This window comes from Phycodurus eques, chromosome 8 (genome assembly GCF_024500275.1).
Source record: "Phycodurus eques isolate BA_2022a chromosome 8, UOR_Pequ_1.1, whole genome shotgun sequence".
NCBI lineage: Eukaryota > Metazoa > Chordata > Actinopteri > Syngnathiformes > Syngnathidae > Phycodurus > Phycodurus eques.
This window is the reverse complement of record NC_084532.1, coordinates 26028946-26056881: the sequence shown is the minus strand read 5'-3', so window position 1 is coordinate 26056881 and position 27936 is coordinate 26028946. Positions and strand designations below refer to the sequence as shown.

Sequence of the window (27936 nt, the reverse complement as noted above, 5' to 3'; positions counted from 1 at the left end):
AGTTCTCTTTAATTCTATTTAATTATTTCTTCACTGTATGTGCTTATAAAGTACAATAGTGCTATTTTCTCATTAAAAAACACATTACACATTGGGGGGTGGATTAATGGCATGTCCATTAATTTCAATGGGAAAATGTGATTTGAGATAAAATTGTTTTGAGTTACAAGGGTGCTCAAGGAACGAATTAAACTTACCTCAAAGCACCACCGTCCTGCATCCAATTTTTGATCGAAAGTCAAAGCAAATAAACGGCCGAACGACGGCTCTTGTCTTGAAACAAATGTGAGTGCTGTCACTCGTATCTCAAGGCACCACTAATTATTTGCTGGACTATTGCTTCCTTTACTTTACTTCCTCTTATTCAAGTCAGTGAATCTATTGAATTTAATTGATACAACTCAACTAAGTGTCATTTTCTATGTTTATTTAACATATATATGCAGTACAACGGTAAATAGTGTGTAAACAAAAAATAAAAAGTACAAATAAAAAAGAAAAAGATCGAGTCGTTAAAACACACACCAAAAAAAAAAAGCTTTACCTTTGTAAATTTATATTTGTGATCTAAATCTCTGGTGTTTCCCTGGAGTTGGCGAAAGAGTACGTGGTGCTGCGGGGCGTGTAACCGGACTCCGGCGTGACGTCGGCGGCCAACGATTGGTGGGCGTCGCTCGTATATATGCGTCACGCGTCACTCCCACCTCCTCGCCAGTGGAATTTCATCTCCGCTTCTGCACCTTCTGGGCAGACGAGAACACAAAAAAAGAAGTAAGTCGTTGTGTCTTCACCGTTTCTCCTGTCTTTGCACATCGTTGACAACAGTCGCGTTGGTACAAACGCCGGGTCGGGTTGCTCGCGCGAACGCGGCGGGAATGGACTCTTTTACCAGGCCGGGTTTCGTCGCCGAGCCCCCCCCCCCACAGTCTTTCTTTTTGGACCTCGGCGTGTGTTCTGGCCTGGACTCGGTGTCATTACGCCTCCTACTCCTCCTCCGCCTCCTCGGCTAGCAACTGTGTCTACGTGGACTTGGCCAGCTAGCAACTGTAGTCGTGGAAGCTAATCGAAGCTAATGCTAAGTTCATTTAAAAAAAAAAAAAAACTTTATTGAACACAGGATAATGCTAAATGAATCCAACTTGGTACTTTTTAACAACCGTGTGGACAAAATTTGTCACCGAACACGGTTCCCCGGGAGTACCGTACATTAAAAAAAATTACGCACATGTTCACAGTCGATCTCAGTGTCATTTTGGTAGCTCATTTACGGCGTAGCTCGGGAAGTTGTGTCGCAATGTTAACAAGGAGTTAGCCGAGTTAGCGTTAGCCCTCGCGGCTACGTGTCACTCTCTTCTCGCCCTTCGTGCAAACTAAGTTAGTGCCCGAATTGGAAGGATAAAACCGCCACACCACGACCGTATGATCGTAATAGCGCTCATTATTTTGTCTCTCTTTTTTAACATCCTGACACCCTATAACGCTTAAAGTTAAAGGGGTTGGAATTTTTAGTTCATTTTGGAGGTAATACGTGTACATCTGGTGGCTATCAGAAGATGGCTAACAGTGTTGTTTCAAAGCTGTCAATCAGACGCGTGCGCGCACACTGCGTTTTAAATACCTAATCTGGGATTTGCATTTATCCTTTTAAAGTGTTTGTATCGGCAATGCAAAGTGGTTAATTCCAGTTGAGCCAGCGAGACTAGTTCAAAACTTCAGTCTTGGGCCTGGTACACGCATAAGGATTTTTAATTTTCGTCTTGGGCCTGGTACACTCATAAAAATTATTAATATTTAAGATTGTTTAGCTGTTGCAGACTCCACACATGAAGATTTAAAAAAAAAAAAAAAAAAAATCTGGCATTTAACAGTTTTGGTCGTACTAGAAGTGGTGTGTCGTGTACACTGATAAGCTCAACACAGAACAGATGCATATACACTCATTCTTTTAAATACAGTTGCCTTGGGATACAAGTGACTCGATTTAGTTTTTCAACATACGAGCTGTCATTTGGCTGAATTTTATAAAATAAAATAAAAAGTCCACCAGCCTGATGCTAACATAATTGGATACGCCATAGACAGACTGGCTCACAAATGGCATCTATGTGGCGGTGTTGTAACGCTTTAAACAATGGATATTTGAACACACAAACAGTGGAGCAACCCATTGTAGACGGATATTATAACACTCACTGGCATACATTCTTTATCCTCTGTGATGAACGACTAACATTGCTGAGGAGTTGTGACATTTGTCGCCATATATATCAGTATGGCTGTATTATTGTACCCAAGGTGTACACTAGAAGGAGCAGCATAATGACCATTTGAATTGAAACGAAATGTGTGACAAAAGCGGTTAAATTCTTTACGTTCCATTTGTCATTACTTTGTTTTTATAAAGTACTATTAGAGTGCATTTTTCCCTAATTAAAATCTAAATTATTATTTATTTTTTTTTAGAGGGGGGAAGGCTGGAATGGATTAATAGCATTTCCATTTTATTCAAATGGGGACGATTTGAGATGCACGTGTTTTGAGTTACAAGTGTGGTCACCGAACGACTTAAGCTCTCACAAGCAACACTGTGCTGCCTACAACTTTACTTACCGTAGTTACAGCCGATAGCCATTAGCAGCTGATCAGCTTTGACCTTACAGGGCTGCCAATGGTGATTCAGAGTACTTTCTTTCTCTGCATCATCTTGGGAAGCTTGGCACCCCGTTTTTTTTCCAGTGTCACCACACAAGGAGCCTCGCCTGCCTCTCGCACCGCTACTGGAATCTTCCATCTCGCTACTATTCAGGCTGATGCCTGACGCTAGCTACTCTTCCGGTAATATGGCGGTTAAGAAGGAGTAGGGTGTTTAAGTGCCGTCCAATGCCATTACAGGATAAAAACAAAAATATGCAGATAGACACGAATAGGTGCGTTTTTCAAGCCGATAGCTTGTTCTACTGAAAAATATGTGAGCTGGTGAATTCATGAATGGGCGAGGGCTTCTTACACTATTGTTGGAAGATTCCGACATCACCCCTGAACGTGATTTACTTCTCGTAATTGTTTCCGCTAACCATTCCGACAATGCTGAACTCTCCTTTTCTTTGTGTGTCCAAAGGCAAAAGCTGGCAGGCTGACGGGAATTTGCATCTTTACAGGACGGATTATCTGGTAACTGACCAATTAGCTGGTGAGTCCTTGCGCCTATTTTTTCTTTCAGAACTGTGAGTTAACGTTGAATTTTGCTGCTTGTTTTGTTTAACATGAAAATGCCGCCGCTGGGTGTATTTTTAGCTATGACCCAAGCTAAAAATTTGAAACCATTTTGGCTTTTGTACACATTCACATTTCTAGCATTTTTGTTTAAATGTAGCATCTGTTAACCTTGTTTTAAAAGTCTGTTTTTTTTGTTTTTTTGTTTTTTAAACTTTGCAGTTTTACAATTTTGTCCAAAATCTCAAAAAGCTCCTGAGGTTCTACAATAAGATCAACATTTCCCTAAATTGATCATTTTCAATATTCAAGCCACGTTAAGACCTGAGTTAAAACTTTGACATTTTAGTCAATAAATCATTAGCATTTTGCTTAGATTTTGGCATCTTTTACACATTCATGTTGTAGTGTGTCTTAACCTCGTATTAGGATATCCTCCAGCTACTCAAAAGCTTCAGACGTCATAAAACTTGAGAAACAGTTTCCAAAGCTGACCTAAAGTTTGGCGATGGAACTGCAATAAGACCAAAGACAAAACGTTGCAATTTTGGCTAATCACGTCAGTGTAACTCTAGGTTTTTTATTTTATTATTTTTTATTTTTTGTTTAAATTTAGCATCTGCTAATTAGGTATTATGCATTCATGTCGTAATGAGTTTTAACCTAACAGTGTTAGAATTTATCTCAACAACTTGGAGGGTCTTTTATTATAAAATTTGACCCTAGAGTGACACAATTTTGGCAGTTGGAACCGCTCGTGTATAATGTCACATGAGACGTCAAAGAATTATCTCCGTGTTTTCCTTTTTCTCATGAAAAGTTATGACTCCTGCGTCAAGAATAATTCTCGCTTTCACTGAGGGCCTGCCGATATGGCAAAAAAACATTGACGATTTTTTTCATATAGTCTGATCTTGATTATTACCACAATTTTCTTTATATTGTTTCGAAACTGCCAGTTTTGAAGCATCTGTAGTGAAAACTAAAGAAGCTAGGAAGGAGTATGACTATGTATTTAACGCCTTTTTCTAACAAAAATCCTCATGATCTAAATTTAAAACTCTAACCCCAACATTATATTAGCAGACTAAACAAATAAGGCAAATAAAATATAAAAATAAAAATCTTCAGAGCAACGAATGCAGAGTGTTTTTACAGGTATACACTATAGAGCATAAACAACTTGTCCCCTCCGGGATAATGAAGACACCTTGATTATAAACATTATAATTTTCTGGTTATGATGCTACATACCCAGTTAGAAACGTTATTGGTACTTACAAATATGCAGTCTGGTTCTGTCATGTGACAAACCATCTGATTAATGATTATGACACAATTGATTGCGCTTTGTTTGTGTCCGGTGGTTGCACCGCTAGTAGTGGCTAAATGCTATGTAGCATAAGCACGTATGTAGTAGCACGGCGTGTGCTAGTAGCACTAAGTGACAGGCTATAATGACTCTGCTCACATTTTATGCTTTCCACATAATCACTAGGGTAGTACTTCTTCAAATTAATAAACCGGTTTGTTGTGTTGCCTGTTTTTGAGGGCACCAACATAGCTTGCACACCAGCTAGTTAATAGCATTGCTCCACGTCGCTTTGGAGACACCACCACATAACTGACATTGAGTGACTGATCAAAATGGCCTCCTCTTCGGAGGATAACTTCAAGTCATGGCTGACATCTATTTCGCCGCCCTCAGCTCTGCGTCTCGCTTCACGCTCGGCCATTACGTTTGCTTTTACAACTTGCAAACAAAAGTGGAGCTGGAATAGGACGACTCTGGCTGATGTCACGCACCTTTTCACCATGTTTGGTTGAGTAAATATGCTCACAGCTGCCATGATTGACGGGAAATTTAAATGGCCCCGCCCTTCTTTCACTTGATGCTTTTGTCTTTAAAGTTAGACCCGACCGGTTTTTCTCATTTATGAAGCAGCCATTTTTTTCTTTTACGCCTGTAAGACAGGTTTGATACTGAAATGGATTATTTCTATTTCCATTATATCCCTAGGAGAAAGTTGTTGTGTTCAACCTTAGTGATTGCATATGGACAACAAAAGAAATGTAACGTTTTTTGCTTGGAATGGTTTTAACCATGTTTTTTTTTTTTTAGTTCTCCAAAATCATACTACCAATGCTCCATTGCTTCTTTTTTTATTTTTTTTTAAACCATACTCCACAATTGGAGAGTATCCATGAACAGATTTTGTCCTTTCCTTTGAGCAAACCTATTCACACAGTTAATTGAAAGCTATTTTAAATCCAAAGTCTGCAGTCATGATTACTGCCTTGAGCAAGTCCCGGGAAAGAGGCTGCTGAGCGGGGGTTCTGTAATATGTAGGTGGGGTGTGTGCTTAAACCAGCACTGAAGTAAGGAAATCTTTGGGATCAGCCAGTTCTCCTCTGATGTGGGTGTCATCTCTCAGAACTTTCAGAAGAATTAGGGAGTTAAAGTCTACCTGATAAACACTCTGCTCCTCTTGGCCACACTTGAAAGTGCCTTTGTCAAAAGAAAGTGGATTTTAACCCCGGATTAATAAAGGACTCACAAGCCATGGTGCTCAATTTCCAGTTTTCTATCACAAACATGCCTTTGTTCAAATTCCCCTTTTGCGCAGTCGATTGTTTCTTGTTACTAGAACGAGTAAATGGAGTTCTAGTGGGGGAAGAAAATACTCTGGTACCGGACACCAATCATTTCACAACGTTCTTATCACTAGGAAACGATGCCTTGTCACTCTATGTCAGCTCTATACTGGGTCATTGAAAAGTAACTCCCGATTTTTAAGTATTTGTAATTTATTTCTGAAGTAATACAAGAAATGTATTTATTACAAGAAATGAACATAAGTGTATTGCATTGCCTGGTCAATGTAGGTGTATTAATGGTAATCACCACTGAGGCTGAAACAATTAATTCAATATTTAGATTTTTAAAAATGCCGCAAATTCTCTGCATTGTAACGCCCCCCCCCCCACCCCAAAACTGGTCAAGGACAGACACAGCCGCCGGTGGACTTGGAATCGCTTTATTGTACTAACTTTAACAATGTAAACGGCTGGCTAACAACCAGCTGTTAACCTGAGCCCACAACAGGCGCCTCTACACGCTCATTCGCTGACGCTCACGTCACTCACCAGACCAGGCTGGCGTCTTAAAGCCAAAACACTCGGTCACAGATACTACAATAGAATCAGAGAGTAGAATATGAAGATGGTGACCCCAAGTAGGCCCAAATAATACCTTCACCTCACATGCTACTGTTTCATAATGTAAAAAAAAATATATATATTTTTTAATCCAAGCTGGACGAAGTGGCTGGGGAGAGGAAAGTCTGGCATTCCCTGCTTAAGCTGCTGCCCCCGTGACACCTATCTTGTATAAACATAAGAAAATGAATGAATGGATACTGTATTCTCACGGCCATAGAGCGCACCGTATTAAAAGGTGCAGTCTCAGTTACGGGGTCTATTTCTGTATTTAACACATACATAAGGCGGACCGTATTATTGGGCGTAGGCATGGTAAAACATACGCTAGCTAAAAACATGCGGTAGCATGGATGCATGCTAAAACAATGTTTTTAAAAAGGCAGCGGGAGCAAAACTGAGTTCGGTTGTACTTTATTGAAGTATTTAACAATGTACTTGTGTTATTTTTTTAATCAATCCTCATCCAAAAATCCATCAAAGTCCTCACGGTCTGTATCTGAAATGAACAACTGGGCAAGTTCTCCAACAAACACGCCTGGTTTCCATCTCGTCATTGTCAGTCTCGTTGCCGGGGGGCTGTTCAGGAATGATGCCTGCTTTCGCGAAAGCTCGGACAACAGTCAAAGCAGATAGATACCTTAGCGCAAGCATCCACAATCCATTCACATATGGTGGCGTAACTCGCCCGGCGTTGCCTCCCTGTCTTAGTAAAGCTGTGTTCGCCATCTGTCATCCATGGCTCCCACGCCGCTCGCAACTTCACTTTGAACGTCCTGTTTACACGGATGTCCAGCGGTTCGTCAAGCCTCCCGGAATGATGGCAAGCCCCGCGTTATTGCACTCAGACGAATGGTGACTGGTGAGACGCTTCTCCAAGCTGTTCTTTGCTCATTAATCCATTACCCGAGTTGGTCTTCCAACTCTGGCCACCTCACCTTGTTTCCGCGTTTTGTTTTTCTTTTTCTTTTTTCCCGCGGAAACTCGGCTTCGTCTTCTTGACTTGGCGAAGCTCGTTTTCCTGCTTCCTACACTTGCGAACCATGGATTTGTTGATCTTATTCTCTTGCGGCTGCTCGATTCCCATGTTCATCCGGGTAACTGATAGCTTGCAGTTCAAACTGTGCTTCGTAAGCGTGTCTCTTCGTAGGTGACATTTTCTTAGGTCCTTAGCCAAACCGATGTTGTTTTGGACAATGCACATCCTGGAAATGCTCCCAGTCAGTCAAGCGGTTAAAAAAAGAAAAGCACACCAGCGCTATATACCTACTGGGGGCGTGGCTTTAGCGTCTTACTTCACGCACCCTTCCCCTGTCCTCAGCCACGTCCGCTTTTCCTCTGTGCTTAAAAAAAGTCAAGCGGAGCGCTCATCACACAACAACATTTATAGATGTTGGAACTCGGTGCACACACAAGGCGCGCCGCATTATCAGGCACCCCGTCCATTTTGGAGAAAATTTAAGACTTAAGTGCGCCTTATGGTCGTGAAAATACGGTGCTTGATTATTCCATGGGACAATCGGTAGAGTAAAAATATTTGATAGCTGCAGCCCTACATCCGACCTATCATTGTGATTGCTCCCCTCATCAGTTGTCCTTAATAACCACTACCTTGCACGACAACAAGACAGAACCTCTAGAATTCGTCAAAATCCTCATCATTCATGGAAACGTACACTCACGCAATGTTCATGTCACATAATAGTTATTTATTTTAATCTCAGTTATTCATGATGACCACCACCTTGCACAATAGAAATAAACACAGCACAACTTAAGTCTAAGGGGTGAACAAGAACATGCCTGTGGACATTGTACGTGTCCTATAATCAATGCGATTGCTCCTCTCGCCAGATATTTGTGAGAACTGCTGCCACCTTGCACAATAGAAATAAGCAGAAAGACAAGTGCAGGTGTGTACACAAACAAGGCGCTGATGAGGTAAAATGCCAAAAACTGGATGCGATCAATCAATCAATGACATTTGATGACGGCAGATTAGATAATGGAGGAAAATCCCAAAGTCCATTCACGATAAGCTTGTTTTGCCACACTTTACACATTCACGGTGACGCAACTTTCCACCTACGGAGCCAGTATCAGAGCTGGGACGCGGCCTGTGTGAGGGACAGAAGAGAAGTGTGACGTTTAACACCCACCATTCACTTCTCCCACCCTGTTGCGTTGAAAGCGATTGTCACTGTCCAGCTCCTGTCACTGGGTTCTGCGTGAAATCCACATACTGATAAATGCCGGGGTTTCTCTGTTAGAGTAAGTTAGCAGGATCTCTGTGTGAAAGGGGCCTTTTGCCTCTCAATTTAGATTTACAAGACTCGTATTTGTAGGTGCAGACTGCATAGTTTATTCTTATCTGCATTTACCTTCTTAAAAGCTTATATTCCTGCTTTGTTCACTACTGTTAATACTGTCAATGCACAATTCTATGTGTACATGCATGACAATATTGTGGAAAACTTAATTTATTCCGTGGGTTAATTTAAAGTCACACTCGTATAGTCCTATTCACTACACAGTGAAATGCAGTGATCGGAATTGCGCGACGTTCCAGACACACCCATGATAGTTGAAAATCCACGGTTTTGGAGTACATAATACATAAGCATTTTGACAGCTCTTTCAAGACCCACAGAATATTGTGCTCTGTGACGATACAAACACTTTTCACCAAAACCAGTTTTCCATTTTCCATTCTTTTGAAATAATCAGTAGAACATGGGTTTGTTTCACCCAAAATAACTTTCTCACCGACTATAAGACAAAACGAGCTTTTTATGAAAAGAAACCTGTCAAACAGAACAGTGACCTCAAACTATGACTATCAAACAAAATAAGACCCATAATAACCCTTTTTACATGTTTCTTCGTTCACTCTATAAACTGCGTCATCTTTTCCCACGATGGCGTCACACACTTTGCAGAAGCTACTGTGACACACACTCCGTTTATACCATACATAGACCCACACTGTTCGAATGCGAGGTGCCTAAACTCGTCTGACGTGCGTGTTGGCTTTTCGCTCCCTCGTCATAATTGACGGGATAAACAGAAATTTACTTCGTAATCATTTCAGTGGGTGACAAGCTTGATATTCACAGACGGCGCAGCGTCAGACCCTCGTCCACGCCGACATGTATTTAACAGCTGTAGATGTCCATGGCAGTGAATACCTTTTATAGTTTAAGCAAAGTTCCCTTCACATATTGAAACCTATTATGAAACACACTTTTTGAACAAATTGTACATGTATTTGAACACAAAAATTGCATGCATGATATGAATAGAAAATAGGTATATACTAATGGGATAAAAGTATTTAAATATACTTTTTGAATGCATTATATTGTATTTTTCATGATTTCGATCATTATAGCTTCACTTTCACCATCTGAAAGAATTGGAATATTACATAACCAAACAAAAGGATTTACTATAGAAGTTAGGTCAGAATTGCCCTTCTGAAGTGTTTCCCAAATGTTAAATTGAGCTGTAAAATGAGTTTCACTTTTTGAATTGAACTATTAAAATAAAGCTTTTCTACCACGATCAAATTTACTGAGATGCATCTGTATGCAATCAAATGGTGTCAATTTAATGCTGGTGTGAAGCAGAGAAATTAAAATGCCATTGCTCCACCCCCACCCCCCTTTCTAGTGGCACACTCGGACTCTGTGTTAAGCGTGGGATTTCAATCATGAGCTCAGTCGCCGTACTTACGCAGGAAATCTTTAACGAGCACCGCATCGGGCTCCTGCCGGAGCAGAGCGGAGGTGAGTACTTCGCCCTCTCTCTAAATGTGTGAAATTCAAGAACGATGTGAAATCTCTTTTTGTGGAATCAGCAGCAGCTGCCACTGTGGCAGCTGCCGGTGCCGTCGGGGGAGAAGAGGAGGACGCCCTTCCCACCTACAAGGATGCCTTCCCGCCGCTGCCTGAGAAGGCGGCGACGCCCGAGGGCGCCCAGGAGACCACCAGCGCCTGGGCCACCAAAATGCGTTCTCTGAAGTCCTCCGTCATCACCCAGGTATGTGTGTCTTTTATCTAGTATCTACCTTTTTAAGCCTCTTTGACACCAGTGTTTCCCAACATTTATTGAGACAAGGCACATTTTTATGTCGCTAAGGGATGGAAATTTTTCAGTAAATTTCCATTTTTCCAGTTTCTATTCATAGCGCCGCCTGCCCACGAGAGGGTCCCGTCACATGCAAAATAAGTGAAAATATCTGTGAGTGAACATATTAAACTACATGATTCCCAAATACGAATATTGTCATTTAGAGCATTTAATTGCAGAAAATGAAAAATGGTCAAACATAGATCAGATAGATGAGCGTCCCTGGATGTACATGTCATGGAAACAATGAGACCCTGCAATTTATCACGGAATACAGATACAGTAATCCTCCGCTATATCACGGTTCTTGCTTTGCGGTCCCGCTGTATTGCATATTTTTATTACAGTTCCTACTCTATTTTTTTATACTGTTTATCCATTGCTCTTGCTCTCTCTCTATTTTGTTTAGGCCTGTCATGATAGTTTTTGGGAAATTATATCCTAAATAAATTGCTATCATGACAAACAATAGTTTTATGCCACTGATATGATATTAGAGCAGCATAATGCAACTTTTTACGAACAATTCACATTTAATTCTAAGACGAATGAACACATCTAAGATATTTATTGTTCTACATTACAATGTCACTGTAGAACAAGAACTAAAACATATTGGATAAAAATTAAACTAAAACAGACTCAGGCTTTGTTCAGAAAAAACAACACTTAAACAAATATTAAACATTTGTCACAGACGTATAAACACTCATCATTGCCTTAACAGGCAATATACTGACAAGTTTCCAGTCGGTTAAGAAAAAGTGGCAAGTAGCAACATAAAGAACAGAACAAGTAGGTCAAAGCAACTTGTTTTGATTCAAGATTTGTACAACTTTTCAAAAGTCTTAGGCTAATGAAATTTCCGTTTTTATAATTTGTGTACGAATGAAGTACCATAATTAACAAATACTCTCATCGCGTCACAGAGAGAGGAATTGTCTTAAGTCACCCTGCCGTCTCGTCACTTTTACCTCCTACTGGTATCGTTTTTCAGTTTTTTTTTCGAGGAATTATTCATTCACACGCGTCTGGGAAGAGTGGAGGAGCCTAGGCCCACACAACAAATAATTTTGCCAAAAATCCACTCATAAAAGGCCAAAACCTGACCAAGGTTACCAAAGGCCCATTCTATGGAAATTGTGTCAATTGAGATGCTGGGTAAAGCATGTGATGTGGATTTAACCAACCACTTCTCAGTGTCCATACTTTCCTTTACTTGGCTTTGATTTTTGCTGTTGGCAGCAGGGCTGTGTCCCTTCTAAACTGTATAGCTGCACTTAAATCTCAGTTTTAGACATTGTCAACAGACTGTTGAGGAAAACGTTCAAATGTGCCATACATAATCTATTTCCTCATTTGTCGAACTAGGTTTTCCATGTTCCTCTAGAAGAGCGCAAGTACAAGGACATCAACCAGTTTGGGGAGGGAGACCAAGGCAAGGTCTGTGTGGACATCATGCACAAGACCGGATCCCACCTGGAACTCTCCTTGGCTAAAGATCAGGGTCTCTCCATCATGGTGTCTGGAAAGCTGGACGCCGTGATGAAGGCTCGCAAGGAGATTGTGTCCCGACTGCAGACTCAGGTGAAGAACATCTCTCATCAAATGTGTAGTACATTATCTTCAGATTCAAGACATTCATTTCCTTGCTTTGTTTTCTGAAGCTCCTCTCTCCAAATTAGGGCCTCTTAATTGAATTCTATGTGACCTCATCCTAAAAGCTTTGCTACTACTTTGACCTGGAGGTGATGTCCTAAAGGATATACAATGGATGTAAAAGTTTGACCCTGCCCTGTTCAAATGCCACGTTTTTGAGATATAAAAAGAGACAAAGAAAACATTTTGAAACTTACATCACCCTTAATGTAACCTATAACCTATACAACTAATTTGAAATAAATATATTTTAAGCGGAAAAATTGATAAAAAAAAATTGTGGAGTTGTACAGGTCACATCACGTTTCTTTCCCCATGTTAAAAGCTGTTAACACAAAGCTTTTCTTATACCGACAGGCCTCGGCTACTGTGGGCATCCCCAAGGAGCACCACCGCTTTGTCATCGGCAAGAATGGGGAGAAGCTGCAGGAGCTGGAGCTGAAGACCGCCACCAAAATCCAGATCCCAAGACCCGACGACCCCAGCAACCAGATCAAGATCTCCGGCACCAAGGAGGGCTTGGAGAAGGCGAAACACGAGATCCTGCTGATCTCTGCCGAACAGGTACGATTTGGGAGTAGTCAGGGGTTCCTTGAAAAAATTTACCCAAAAGGTTTGAGAACCTCTGCTCTACTGTACTTTATACTTTAAGTTTTGTTTTTGAGGATTTGAATGGGGGGGGGTGGGTTTATATGTGAAACCTGACTTTTTTTTTTTTTTTTTTTTTTTGCCCCCACCCCATCATTTTAGGACAAGCGAGCTGTGGAGAGTGTGAACATCGACAAGGTGTACCACCCGTTCATCACAGGTGCCTACAACAAGCTGGTCGGCGAGATGATGCAGGAGACGGGCGCTCGCATCAACGTGCCTCCTCCCAGCGTCAACAAGACGGAGATCGTGATCACTGGGGAAAAGGAACAGGTGGCCCTTGCTGTGGCTATGATCAAGAAGATTTACGAAGACAAGGTACGCCTTTTGAAGACCACAAAGGGTGCTTTGAGTTTTGTCTGGTTGGCTTCTTACATGCTTTTATTTTTTGTGTAGAAGAAGAATGCCACCACCATCGCGGTGGAGGTGAAGAAGTCTCAGCACAAGTATGTGATCGGCCCCAAGGGAAACACCATGCAGGAGATCCTGGACAGAACCGGCGTCTCGGTTGAGATCCCACCTTCCGACAGCAGCTCGGAAACCGTCATCCTTCGCGGGGAGCCCGACCGCCTCGGTCAGGCCCTCACCGAAGTTTATGCCAAGGTGACTTAACCTTGGGTGTTCTTCATTGATTTCATCTGGGGGCCACGTTTCCAACTCACATTTTATAGCAGTTAAATCGAGTAAATTTATTTTTCCAATGTATACGATCAAATATAATAAAGATGGTGTTTCTTAATGCATTCTATGTTTGAAGTTAATTGCTGCATAATTCATTCCAATCAGTGATTGCGCAATTGCTAGCCAAATAGCTGGCCATTGCCTACACTCCTTCCCTTCGAATAGTGCGAAGCAAATTTAGAAGACTTATTTTTTTACTCTACTGGGACTTTCATCTTGTCTTTTTATATATGTATAAATATATTAGGAAAGTGCAATAACAATTGGTTGTCATTTTAGGAAAATTAGGATGCAGACAATGAAACCTTCTCCATTCAACAAAATTCAAAAATAAAATTTATCTTGCGTAATCAACACTTAATAGTTTTGTCATATTTTAAGGAAAGGTAAGGGGCAGAAAATAATTATTCTATTATACAAGACATTAGGTTTAAAAATCTTATGTATCATAGTTTTAATCTTTTTAGGTAAGTGTAACATTTGATTGTCTTTTTCGAGAAGCTTATAGACAAACAAGCAATTTATACAATGACATATTTAATGTATAGCAGGTTCAATCTTTTTAGGAAATTGCAACATAGTTTTTTACAGATTGTCAAATTAAATGTATACAATTAGATATTCATATAATGTAATAGCATTATTTTCTTTTTCGGGAAGTGCTAAATTAATGTATTAGCTGGATATTCTCCTTGTGGGTTCAGCTCTTTTGTTGTTGATGTGTATCACTCAAGCACTTATTTTCTGTGGATTTTTCCATTTAAAAGTTTGCTTTAGAGGTTAAACGCTTGGCTTCTGTCCTCAGTCTCCCTTGCTTGTTAGTTAGCACGGCCTCAACCTCCTTTTAATGGTAGTACTTGTAATAACTGCCGTTTTGGAGCCGCAATAGCTAGCCTGCCCTACCTGTAGCTGGTGTGGGGCAAGTTAGCTTATCATTTACCATTCCCTCTGCTGATCCAGAGACAGGATGTTGACATGATGCAATTTCAAATGAGCGAACAAGTTTCATGGACTTGGAAAAGCATATCGCGAGCCATGTCTGCGAGCCAGAGGCTCTGCTGTGCTGCATTTGTTTGTGAAGCACTTTAATACCATTCTTTTGAACTTGCGGCTAACAATTTTACTTTTCTCATTTTGTCTTTGCAGGCAAACAGCTATACTGTTTCCTCGGTAACGGCTCCCTCTTGGCTCCATCGATTCATCATTGGCAAGAAGGGCCAGAACTTGGCCAAAATTACCCAACAAATGCCCAAGGTGGGTCGAATAGAATTGATTATTCATGTTGAAATACTATTTTTTTTTTTTTTTTTTTTTTTTTTTTTTTTTTTTTCTCTTCTCTCCCCTCCCTTTTCTAAATGTCTGTGTACCTCATGCAGGTGCACATCGAGTTCACCGAGGGAGAAGACAAGATCACCCTGGAGGGTCCCACCAAAGATGTGCAGATGGTACACAGCCAGATTGAAGCCATTGTTGCAGACCTAGTGAGTACTGACTTCAGTCCAGTCTGGTGCCCTAATGTGGTTGTCTACATAGCACGTTTACTTTTCCTTAACAGATAAGTCGCATGGACTACACCGAGATCAGCGTGGATCCCAAATTCCACAGACATCTGATTGGGAAGGCTGGCGCCAACAGTAAGAAGAAGAATCACCTTTTATTGTCATGAACATGCATGCATGCACACGAAATTTGTTCTCTGCATTTAACCCATCACAGTGAACACATGTTAGTGGAACACACTGGAGCAGGGGGTAGCTGAAGCGCCCGGGGAGCATTTCGGGGTATCAGTGTCTTGCTCAAGGACACCACAGCTGTGAGTCCGGGAGATGTTGGGAGATGGTCCAGTCAGGGTCTTGAACCTAGGTCCCCCACGGTGGCAGGCGATGATCTTAACCATTGGGCCACAGCTGTACATGTACAATAATCTGCCTGGTGGCCTTCCTTTTAACCAGGTTTTTATTTTATTTTTTTAAGTCAACCGCATCAAGGAGCTACACAAAGTCACCGTCCGTATCCCCCCTGACCACGAGAAGAGTACCCTGATCCGCATCGAGGGGGACCCCCAAGGTGTACAGGAGGCCAAGAAGGAGCTGTTGGAGCTTGCGTCACGCATGGTCTGTGCACTTACACATCCTTTTGATAAACAGCTGCGTCGCTGTTACTCAATCCACGCCCACCTCCTTGCAGGAGAACGAGCGTACAAAGGATCTGATCATCGAACAGCGTTTTCACAGAGCCATCATCGGCCAAAAGGGAGAGAAGATAAAAGAAGTGCGCGACAAATTCCCAGAGGTGAGCTGGAAAATCGTTTTACCTCAGTGCAACAGTTGTAAAGGGTTACTTATGGGAAAAGTAAAGGTTAATTACTTGTATACTCTTATTTTGGGTCTCAGGAGGATCTGCCCACAGTCATCAAATTGTATCTGTCTGTTCAGTTTGACAGTTGGGTTAATTTAAATATGCCTGCCTAGTGTTGCCACAATAGCAAAATTCTGACTTTGTTACTATACCTGCATAAATTAGCTCGATACTGAACCGATACCTCTGGCAAAAACCTAAAACTTTAGTCAAAGCATTCGAATCATAGATGACAAAAAAAACATTGAGTAGTTGATCTTAAACAGTTGAACTAATTTTTTACACATGTAGCAGATACACATGTGTATCTGCTTTTATTTTGCTTTGTTATACTATGCTGTCTGCAGCCAGGTTGGCATTGCAGATGAGTATGTTTTCAATTGCCTTACCTGGATAAAGGTTAAATAAATAAAATAAAAACACCCTGGCAGGATTTACATTAAAGAATACATAGGTGATCACGAGAGAAAAACATTTTTGTCGTCATTCAAATTAAGCTAAAAGACATTTCAGAATAACACAATCATTTAACAAAACATAGCTTTGGGTTTATGTCACAGATAAGGCAGGACTTCTGGCTAAAAATGTTGGCCAGCCCAATTTTTTTCCAGTTGTCACAGTCCCTACAGCATTCTGTTATTTGGCCTTTTTATCAGGTTTGCAATATAATATGGACTGGAAATGCCCAGTTTTCGTTCCCTTTTTCATGCTAACTCATTGCTGCTTTGTGTCCCTCCACGCTTTTTGTACTGTTATGTATTGCCGGAGGTTATGTAAAGTATCCTACAGTCTACCGTAGCGTTGTTGTCTCGCTTTCGTTCCCCCCCTCCCCCACATACAAATACTGTACATATTTTACAAGACTGATTAAGGAGACTTTTTATTTATTTTTTTTTCCTTTCCCTTTCTTGCAATGCAATGCAACTGCTGACTCCTACTACACCAGTTGCCTTTATGTGCAAGCCGAAAGCTAATCAAGAGTTGCAGTGTTGTTGGATGCGTAGATGAGCAGGCACATGAACACACTTTTTAACATTATATGGGAGCTGTTACGGGCGTGGCCACCACATCCTGAAAAACCTGTATAAACCAATGTGCTGCTAACATACTGTTGTAACAATTAGCCGGCAACAGTGTTCCTCCCAGCATTTGTGCGTAGTTGTCGCTGCGGTAACGCCAAGTCATACTCGGGTTGGCACATCACTGAGTAGAGTGTTAGCGGGGAGAGACAGCCCAGGCTGACACCTGTGAACTGTTTTAATTTGTATAAAAATGTCTCCTTTTTATCATGTATCCAAATGTTTAGGTCATCATCAATTTCCCTGACCCCGCCCAGAAAAGTGATATTGTTCAGCTGAGGGGCCCGCGAACTGAGGTGGAAAAGTGTTCCAAGTTCATGCAGAAAATTGTAGCTGAAATGGTAAGGCTCGGAAACCCTTTGGCTTGCAGGCAAGTATTTTATTGTCATGTTAAACACTAACCTTGAGTGCGTCTACCAGATGGAGAACAGCTTTTCCGTCTCCGTCCCAATCTTTAAGCAGTTCCACAGGAACATCATCGGAAAAGGTGGATCAAACATCAAAAAGGTAAGGTGTTTAAGTCTTAAATGTAATGAGCGGTCATTTAAAACATCTTGAATGTAGCTCTCGTTAACCTGCTGGTACACTGGTGTACTTAAGTTATCAGCAGCACAATCTAACGAGAGCCATGGTACTAATTCTCAAACTATTACAAAAGAATATTGGACACAAAATTAACATATTTGACAAGGGATTAAAACAAGTTTACAAATATTAAATGTATATTGGAAAGAAAATATCTACACATTAGGAAAAAAATACCAAAAATATTAGCGTAAAAGATTATACAAAATATTTGACCAAATCAAGGAATATTGGATAAATGTTTTTGTATTTTTCATATTTTTGCTATTGGACAAAATATTAGCAAGTTATACAAACTAGACTAAAACAAAGAAATTAAAAATAATCAAATATGAAAAAGCAATTGGATTTTCGGCTAGTATTTTTCTCAGAAGATTCAAGTTTATTAACAACAAAAATACACAAAATTGATAAAATCTACAAACTATTAAACAATGATAAAAGGTCAGACAAATTAGTGGAAAAATTTATAGGAAAATACAATGGACAAAAACAATTTAAAGGGAAAGACACAAGAATTTAGGTCTTTGTATATTTCCCATCGAGATAGCTACTACTAGACTCATAATTATAGAATATAAATAAAACGGTAATACTAATTGTGTAAAATTCTGTCACAGTTGATCAGTAAACTGTGTCATCAAACTATTTGCATGGATAAGAGTCCGCTTTGACTTTCTTGTTAGATTCGTGAGGAAACCAACACTAAAATCGACCTGCCTGCTGAGAACAACAACTCTGAGATGATCATCATCACTGGGAAGAAGGCAAACTGTGAGGCTGCACGAGTCCGCATTTTGGCCATTCAAAAGGAACTGGTAAGACACGTAGACTCATTAGGGATGCAACGGTACTCTGTCAAATATTGCGCAGTTTTGGTACGCCCTACATGGGACAATACACCCTTACAGATCTTTTTTTCAGATTTGCAATTATTTTTGCAATGAAGCTTTAAACATTCACTACCATTGACTGCTTTAACTGGGAAGGCTGGCAGTGAATGAGTTTTTAATCATCGTGTTATAATTACCTGCTCTCCTTCCACTTTGATAGTCATATTGTGTATAATGCCCAAAGTTTTACATTCTATTTACGCTTTTACTGTTTTTATAAGTACAATGTTATAGAATGCTATTACCGTATTTATACAAAAAAATATATATATATACAAAAATGTGGGGGAGTTGAATGTTTTGAATTGTCTGGTCACGCAACAAATGAAACTTACATTTATCGCAAGGCACCACGGTATACCCTGACCTTAATTCAACGTCTCTTCACAAGGCAAACATCACTGAGCTGGAGGTGTCCATTCCCTCCAAACTGCACAATTCCTTGATCGGCTCCAAGGGCCGCTTCGTGCGCTCCATCATGGAGGAGTGCGGCGGTGTGCACATCCACTTCCCCAGCGAAGGCTCTGGTATCGACAAGGTCACCATCCGGGGCCCCGTGGAGGAGGTGGAGAAGGCCAAGCAACAGCTTCTGGCCCTGGCTGAGGAAAAGGTACTCTATAGGCATGTCTGTGCAAATGGAAAGATTACATGTAATAGGAAATAACATAAAGGGACTGAATTAATTCCAAGCTCAAACTGTCACCATTATGAACCCGTTAACTCTAAGCAGCAAGTGGCGCCGTGGTTATTTTGTAACTGTGAACAATTTCACATTTGTCATCATGTGGCAGCTTACATTCGCTCCCATGTTTTTCACAGACCTTGTATCAGTTCTATACAATCTCTCAAAGAAGCCCCTGAATTTGTAATCTTTTTTTTTTTTTTTTTTTCCTCAATAAAAATTCCTGATGTGTCGTCCCACCAGCAAACGAAGAGCCACACGGCCGAGCTTCGCGCCAAGCCAGAGTACCACAAGTTCCTCATCGGCAAAGGCGGCGGCAACATTCGCAAGGTGCGCGACAGCACCGGAGCCAGGATCATCTTCCCCACAGCCGAAGACAAAGACCAGGAGCTCATCACGGTCATCGGCACCGAGGAGGCCGTGCGCGATGCCCAGAAGGAGTTGGAGGAGCTCATCAAGAGCTTGGTACGGCAATACGACGACACTTGAATGGGTGCTTAACTAGGGCTTGTGAATTAATCAGTTTTATCTGTTAATTAAAGTTCATTTGTCAGAATGTTTTTTTGTGTAACATTGTAGCTGCCAAGAGACTAAAGCTAGTTTACACAAGATTCGTGCATTAAGAAGTTTAGAGGTCAAATTAAGTTGACCTTTAAAGGTTATAGTGTGTTCTGGGTTAATCTTGAAATTTCACCCATAGCCAAATATAACTTTTTATGAGTAGTGTATGGACCAGCATTGACTTCCCATTTTACGATTGAGACTCATGTTTACATGCATAGCTTGATGTTGTTTTTTTTATTCCAAGAAAATCTTTCCATTTCTGTGGAAAAGAGGGGTAATGAAAAAAAGGTATCCTGAGAAATAAGGGGGGAAATCAAAGTTTGAAAATTGTCATTTGTGGGGGGGAAAAATATTTTTAATTTCATATTTGCAGGGGAAAAAATGTAATTACAAGTACATACAGCCCAGCACTATGTTTAACACACACACTCACTGTATTTACAGGACAACGTCATTGAGGAAACCATGAGCGTGGACCCCAAGCACCACCGCTACTTTGTGTCCCGTCGCGGCCAAGTCCTGCGCGACCTCGCCGACGAGTACGGTGGTGTGATGGTGAGCTTCCCCCGCACTGGCACGCAGAGCGAGAAAGTCACCCTCAAAGGAGCCAAAGAGTGTGTGGAGGCGGCCAAAAAGCGCATGCAGGAGATTGTCGAGGACCTGGTGAGTACAGCGTGTTTTCGTCCTCTGTGACAAAGCCACTTAATCTCTCCTTTTTACCTCCCACCCCACAGGATGCTCAAGTGATCATTGAATGCACCATTGCTCAGAAGTTCCATCGTTCTATCATGGGCCCCAAGGGCTCCCGAATCCAGCAGATCACCAGAGATCACAACGTGCACATCAAGTTCCCTGATCGCGAGGACCCTCAAGGTAACAAAATAACTTAAGATGACCTCTCACAAGGTTCCTATCGAGTGTTTCAAATTGGATAAGTGGTATTTCACTCCAAATAGCTTCTATGGTATAATAGGTTGTTTGTTTGAAGTCATTCACATCATCAGATGATTTACAGCTGTATCAAAATTTCTATGGACCCATTTCACACCTGTATGATGTGTTAAATCTCCAAATATTTTTTTAAACCAGAATCTTATTTTTTATTTTTATTTTTAACAAATGTCCCTTTAAATTACTTGGAAGAAAACAAACAAATTTTTACAAGAAATTTATCTTTTTTTTTAATTTTCTGAGCTTGTTCAATAAAATGAATAAATTAGTCACTTAAATCTTTTTTTTCACCCCCCTCTTTTTGTCCATTTTTTTTTTTTTTTTTTTAATTCAGAAAAACAGATGTGCTTTTTATTGGCCACATGCCTTTTGTCACTTAACTAAATGGAATTGTTTTAATTACAAAAAAATGCATTTTAATAGAAGACACAAATTTTGGACATCCACGCTCCTTCATTAAACGGCAACAGTATTCATAAAAATTAAATCAGCAGCCTGATTTATTGTAAGCATATATTCTCTCACCAATGACTCGTGTTCTATTTTTAACAATTGTGTTTTGACAAAACTCCAAATTTTGACAAACATGCTTTTCATTGACCTGTGACGATATGTAGCTTCACACAGTTAAGTGGCAGAAAGGGCTCAAAATCATGATGAATGTCCTAGAATTGAATATTTGAAAAGATGTATGACTGTTGTGCTGTCTTCTTCCCCTGCGTCAGCTGTGGAGCCAATTCAGGAGAACGGCGAGGCCAATGGTGAGATCAAGGAGCCCGTTGATCCAAACGCGCCAAAGAAGTGTGACGTGATTGTGATCTCTGGCCGCAAGGAGCGATGCGAGGCTGCTGTGGAAGCACTGAAGGTTTCAATCTAAAACGGACAAACCTTACTGTTTTTTGTTTTGTTTTTACTAACTTGTCGGCGGCTCTTAGGCTTTGGTTCCTGTCACAATCAAGGTGAAAGTGCCTTTTGTGCTTCATCGTTACATCATCGGGCAGAAAGGAAGTGGAATTCGCAAGATGATGGACGAATTTGAGGTTCGTGACAGAGTGTAAGGTCTGTCTGCTATAATTTACATCTTAAGCTCTAAGCTTGTATCTACATAGAATCTTTGTCCAAAAAGACAGTCTGTCAATTTGGTTTGACACAGCCTTCCTAGAGATTTTGTCCACCAAATTAGAATCTTGGATGCGTTCTACAGAGATAAGACTGTGTGAGATTTCGATATCACGATGATAAGCAAAATTGTCACTATCCAGGGCTGCACTTAACAATTTGAATAATCATTGAATCTGATTAAAATTTTAAGTTTCCATCTCTTTATGCAAAAGTAGGACATTATTTCAAATTGACAGTGCAGAAAATGCACAAAACATAAATTGATTATGATTCAATTACCGGTTAAGTCCGTAACAGGCAAAATAGGCAAAAATTTTAATAATCCTTTTCCTAAAAAAAAAAGCAGTTTGCAAATGTCTTATTTTGACTTAACACAAAGATAATCAGTCAAAATAATGAAACCCCCTTCAGCTACTGCCAGTCTCAAGTATTTTTTGTCTTCCATGCGTTGATCTCCAAATTTTGTAGTTTTAAAATGTTTTTTTTTTTTTTTTTTTTTTTTTTTAAACAAGCACAGACGGTTCATGTCTTTTTAAATTTTTTTTATCTTTATAAAGACCTACTTTTTCTTTTTTTTAGATTGGAAGGTATTTACCCAAGGATGTTCTCATTTCAATAACATTTCACATATTGATGTGAATGGACTACATTACTACCTCAGCAATATCTGATTTTAAAGGAATGTGTATTCCATGCCATGTTACTATTAAATGTCTCTGATCACAATGACAAAAAAATATATATATATATAATACCCTACCTTCTCTGGGAATGAGGTGGTGTTCTAAGGTGTCCTTTTCCCTCCCTTCAGGTAAATATTCAAGTGCCTGCTCCTGAACAGCAGTCTGATAAAATCGCCGTCACCGGCTTGGCCAACCACCTGGAGCGCGCCAAAGAAGGATTGTTGGAGCGCGTCAAGGAGCTGCAGGTCGAGCAGGAGGATCGGGTCGGTGTCCTGACGCACGAGACGCTCGCCCGGTGGTTCAAACAAATGAGAAACGTGTAACTCATCGTTTCCCCGTGCAGGCACTCAGGAGCTTCAAACTGACCATCACTGTGGACCCCAAATATCACCCCAAGATCATCGGTCGCAAGGGTGCCATTATTACCAACATTCGCACAGAGCACGATGTTAACATCCAGTTCCCAGAAAAGAATGACGAAAACCAGGTACTTTATCATCTCCGTCCTTGTTATTCTTAGGCTGAATAAATCTCAGTTTGAGGGTTTAAGTCGGGTTTAACAATTCAGCCCCTGAAGCCGGTTCACCTTGGCAACATGAAATTTGGAAGGCATGACTTATCCCGCAAAGTCTCAAGAAGCCATGCCCAGAAAGACGGAGGAAAGCATGTCATTTTACGTTCATGCGGCCGTTTTGGACAACAGAGTGTGCCTCAAAGAGCGATTTTATCAGATTGTTACCAAATTTGAACCCTGCAAACTACATACAACAGTAGCAATGAAATGCTGTGATATTTTCACATCGCCTTATGGTGAGTAATGATGACTTAGCAGTATTATCACATTTTTAAAACATTAGGTTCACTTCAATTTAACTTTCGCTATATTCTTTTTGTATTTTGTCATGCTTTTTTAAATTTTCATTAGGTTTTGCTGTATTATTTTGCTGGAATTTATAGCTATAGAATTAGAAGATAATGAAAAAAATATTGAACAGAATAAAAAATACTGCCAATATAAAAAAACTGACTAAGAAAATAAAATACAGAATTGGAACGTAATCAGAAAAATATAAAATATTCAGTGACAAATGGGTAAATTCAAAAATAGAAACAAATTGCAATATAATGCCAAATTCAAATAAAACAAAAAATAATGAAAATGTGTAACATTAGATGGGGAAAAAACATTAAAATAAGATGTTGCTTATCCTAGATTGCAGTCTGCAATGTTTTAGAATCTTAGTACTGTAACAAAGTTCGTTTTGCGTTTTCTGCGGTTCACGTCTTTGTTTATTTGCTGTTGCCAACGACTACTCTGACGCTAAATGCAATAGTCCATCTATAATGTTAATAAAATTTGAACCTGAAATTCTAACTAAAATATAATCTTGGTTTGTCGCTAAACCATTCCATCCCGACGAGACAGACGTATGACGTGGCATTGCAGATAATTGCAGGTTTCAATGGTCTTTCCACAGGACCAGATTACCATTACAGGGTATGAGCACAAAGCCATAGCTGCAGGCAATGCCATCCAGGCCATCGTGGAGGAGTTGGAGGAGATGATCTCTGAGGACATCACTTTGGACAGCAGGGTCCACGCGCGCATCATCGGTGCCCGCGGCAAGGGCATCCGCCGCATCATGGATGAGTTCAAGGTGTGTGGGGAGTGGGATTTATTTTGTTAGTTTTTTTTTTTTTTGTGACTCACTCACGCGATGCTATTTTCCTTCATATAGAACACACTTTGGGGGGGGGGGAGGCTGGAATGGATTAATTTCATTTCAATGGGGAAAGATGATGTGAGGTGTGTTTTGAGTTGCGTGTGGTCATGGAATGTGTTGAACTCGTATCTCAAGGCACCACTGTACATTTCCACTAACTTCCATTTATTGACTGGTGTTGTCCTTTCCAGGTTGATCTCAGGTTTCCTCAGAGCGGAGCCGCTAACCCCAACACGGTGACAGTGACTGGTCGACCCGAGCTGGTGGACGAAGCCATCGACCACCTCCTTAACCTCGAAGAAGAATACGTAAGCGTCTCCCACTATTCTCGTTTCTGGTGTGGCAGTGGATATTAATGCAGCTTGGGTTTCAGATGGCAGACATGGTAGAGAATGAGTCAAAAATGGCGTACATGAGGCCCTCGGGGGGCAACCACGCGGCCGCCGACGAGCATCGTGGGCCCTCCAAAGGCTTTGTGGTGAGGGAGGCTCCCTGGACCACTGACAACGAGAAGGTGAGACTTTCACTTCCTCTGCTAGCTTGTTAGTTAAAAGGTCCCGTTCAGGAACATTTTGTGAAATAAGTGATTTGAACAAAGCATCCAAAAGTGTTGGCAGAGGGGAAAAAAATCATCCATTTGTATTAATGAACCAAATTTTGTCTAGTTCTTACATGATTATGACGGTAACGTTTTGAGCGGATGTGAATACGTCAATTTATTTCCTTACTCATCCATTATAGATTCTTTCAGCACTTGAGAAAATAGTTTTCAGAAGGCAAATTCCTGCCTAATTTCTACATTGAAAGTCATTTTCATCATTTGTAAAATATTCTAGTTTCTAGAGATGGTGAATTTGCGTTTTTTGGTAACTGTAAACTATAATCAAAATTATAGATTAAACAAATGAAATATTTCTGTGTGTGTGTGTGGAGCAGTGATTTCCAACCTTTATGGAGCCAAGGCACATATTTTACAATAGAAAAATTTCACGGCACACCAACAAACAAAAATGTCCCAAAACGTGGATACATTGACTGTATGTACTTCCTGCCATCTAATAGAAGAGCATTTATTTGTACTGTCAGTCACTATGACTCACTGGCACCTAACTCAATTAAGCTTTTGACACTGTTCAAATTTATTGATATACCTGTATGTAGTATGCTAATTCCCATTTCAATTATCAATACTTTGCTTTTAATGAGCTCTTGAGTGTCATTTTGTTTTACTCATTTTACCAGTGATGTTCTTTTGTGTTTTGTCTTTTTTCTTTCTAACAAAAGGCTCCTGACATGAGCAGCTCTGAGGACTTCCCCAGCTTCGGGGCCCCGGTGTCCTCCGCCAAGGCCTCACCCTGGGGACCCAAACGCTTTTAAAGGAGAACATCTTCAAACAGACACAATCTTTCCCCCGTCCTCACCCCGAAACCCCCCCCCCCCTCCTGGACTGACTGCTGACCCCTTAAAAGTCCTTCAGTTGTCACTCACCTGTCAATGCTTTAAAAAAAAAAAAAAAAAAAAAGAGAGAGAGAGAGGAAAAAACAAACGTGACAATTTGTTTGTCTTTTTGTTGTTGTTGTTGTAGAGCTGCCCTTTTGCCAGGTTTTGGAAGGAGGGGGTCAGCTCTATTAGTGCTCTCCGTGCATTTCCGTTTAAGTAATTGTCATCTGTGCGTCCATTTGCTCGTGACACCTCGTCGCCTTATCGTTCACTTTGACGCAAAACTGCCAGATGCTTGGAGATGATGCAACTTCCTTTAAAAACACTAGTACCACACCTCTGGCTCATCAAACCTCACACTTTAAAAAAAAATAATAATAATACATTTAAAAAAAGACAGAAACAAAAGAAAAACAAGCTTAAAAATATCATGTCATCTCGTTTGGGGGTCAGGGTCCGGTCCCATTTGTCTTCCAGTTGCTAAGGCAGAGTTTCTGTTCAACAGCAATTAATTTTTTTTTTTTTTTTTTTTTTTTTTTTTTTTTTTTTTTTTTTTTTAAATACATCGGCCTTAAAGACTAGGAGGTTGCAAGCCAGACTGGAGGTGACGTCTGCTGGCATCTTTTATTTTCCCCCGGGGAGTGAAAGTTGACCGCACCGTGCGTCGTCCCGCCTGCGTTTACGAGGCCTCCTAGCTTCCGTGGAAAGTTATGCAATTGAGGTGTGAAAGGTTACGGATGACACTGGAAAAGAAATTGTCCAAAAAAATGTCAATAAAAATTGAAAATCTTGGTGTATTAGTCTCTTTATTTCATTACATATTTTGAGGGCAGCAATTATGCCAAAGGTGACAGTGTCAGCTTCAGCAATATTAAAACTAACTTAAGCTGGATGTTCTGGCGTAATGGAGCTGCATCTATATTATTTTTCAATGTTTTCAACTTGAGCAGTTTTTCAGGGGTAAGGTGAGAAGTGCGGCAGTTCTAGTAGTTGGCCCTATTCTTGCCACTAGTGCACTGGATTATTTTACTAGTGACGCCAAGGAGCCTACCAGTAGAACATGAACCTTATAGTGCATACTTTCCCCAGGGATAATAAAGATGATTCTGATTATGTGTTTTGTCCTTCAGGGGGTCCCGTAGAGCTTTCAAAATTGCCGGAAGTTGTACGCATGCGCGGCAACGCTCAATTGAGCAGCTCGTGCGATTGTGTGTAAAATGAGAATTCTCAGAACGCTGGTGAAGCAGCGACTGAACGTGGCAGTCGAAGAGATATTTGAACTATTTGAGAGAACGCTAGTACGAGAAGGAACTTTGTCGAAGCAAAGTGGAGAACGCGCGATAAGACCAACTACTGGACGCTGTTCACAAGCCTCAAGTTCGACTGCACAGAGCAGGTTTGTTTATCATTGCTCGCGTGTTCAATAACGCTGTGAGTTATGCCCTCACTGGAATGTTTATTGGTGAGGTTTTTATCCGAAGAACCCTGCCACATCATTTTTCTGCTAAATATATTTTCGTCCAACAATAACTTCATATTTAAACGTCGTAGTTATCAAAGCAAACCATCTGTGCTTGTTTTCCCCCGTCTGGCGAAGACTTGCTGCAGGTGTCGGCGGAGCACCGAGATGATGATGTTCCCTCTGAGCAGGATGAGGAGCCAGCAGAGCGACCCCACATTAAAGAAGTGGAGGAGAACACGTGGAGCAGTCAGGAAGAAGATGAAGCTCAGTCCTCGCAGCTTCATCATAGTCTAAGTGAGGACAAGTTAATGCAACACATGACAACGGAAAGGGATGGAGAACACATGTGAAGATTCACAAGCAGACAATATTGCTCCACTTTCAGCTATGGACGACATGGTGTCACACTCTTCTGACACCGATCACAGTGACTACATCAAAGAACCTTTGGAGGCTAAGAAGATGTCTAAAGGCGATATGACACATCAAGCTGTCAACAATCAATTTATCTGCTCTCAATGTGGGAAAACGTTTGGCAAATATAGAGTGTTGAAAAAAACATGGTAACACCCAATGGAGTGAAACCTTTCGCTTGCTCCGTTTGCAATAAAAGATTCTCCTTCAAGCGGAACATCAGTAGACACATGAGAAGGCACACGGGGGAGAAACCCTTCACCTGCTCAGTTTGCGCTCGAAGATTCCACGATAAAAGCGACATGAAAATGCACATGAAAACACACAGTGGGGAGAAACCTTTCACGTGTTCAGTTTGCGGCAAAGCGTTCTCTCGTAGGCCGTATCTTGGAATACACAAGAGGATGCACACCGGGGAGAAACCTTTT

At 40.8% G+C, this 27936-nt stretch overlaps 1 protein-coding gene across 2 annotated transcripts; it reads left to right on the top strand.

Moving 5' to 3' along the window:
- The first annotated feature begins 690 nt into the window (after nt 1–690).
- hdlbpa (high density lipoprotein binding protein a) lies at nt 691–26427 on the top strand. Of its 2 annotated transcripts, none has more exons than XM_061683756.1 (28): nt 691–771; nt 3119–3190; nt 10105–10220; nt 10295–10473; nt 11935–12150; nt 12580–12786; nt 12973–13188; nt 13267–13473; nt 14698–14805; nt 14928–15032; nt 15107–15185; nt 15526–15665; nt 15739–15843; nt 17216–17329; nt 17409–17495; nt 18260–18391; nt 18858–19076; nt 19392–19613; nt 20157–20375; nt 20447–20585; nt 21389–21528; nt 21599–21703; nt 22597–22731; nt 22812–22955; nt 23947–24126; nt 24384–24500; nt 24566–24706; nt 25477–26427. In XM_061683756.1, exons 3-28 carry the CDS (start codon nt 10145–10147, stop codon nt 25567–25569), a joined length of 3825 nt encoding a protein of 1274 aa, XP_061539740.1. In that variant the 5' UTR covers nt 691–771; nt 3119–3190; nt 10105–10144; the 3' UTR covers nt 25570–26427. The 2 variants fall into 2 exon arrangements, with proteins under 2 accessions (XP_061539740.1, XP_061539739.1); XM_061683755.1 differs by having other exon boundaries at nt 10292–10473.
- Nucleotides 26428–27936: the final 1509 nt, after the last annotated feature.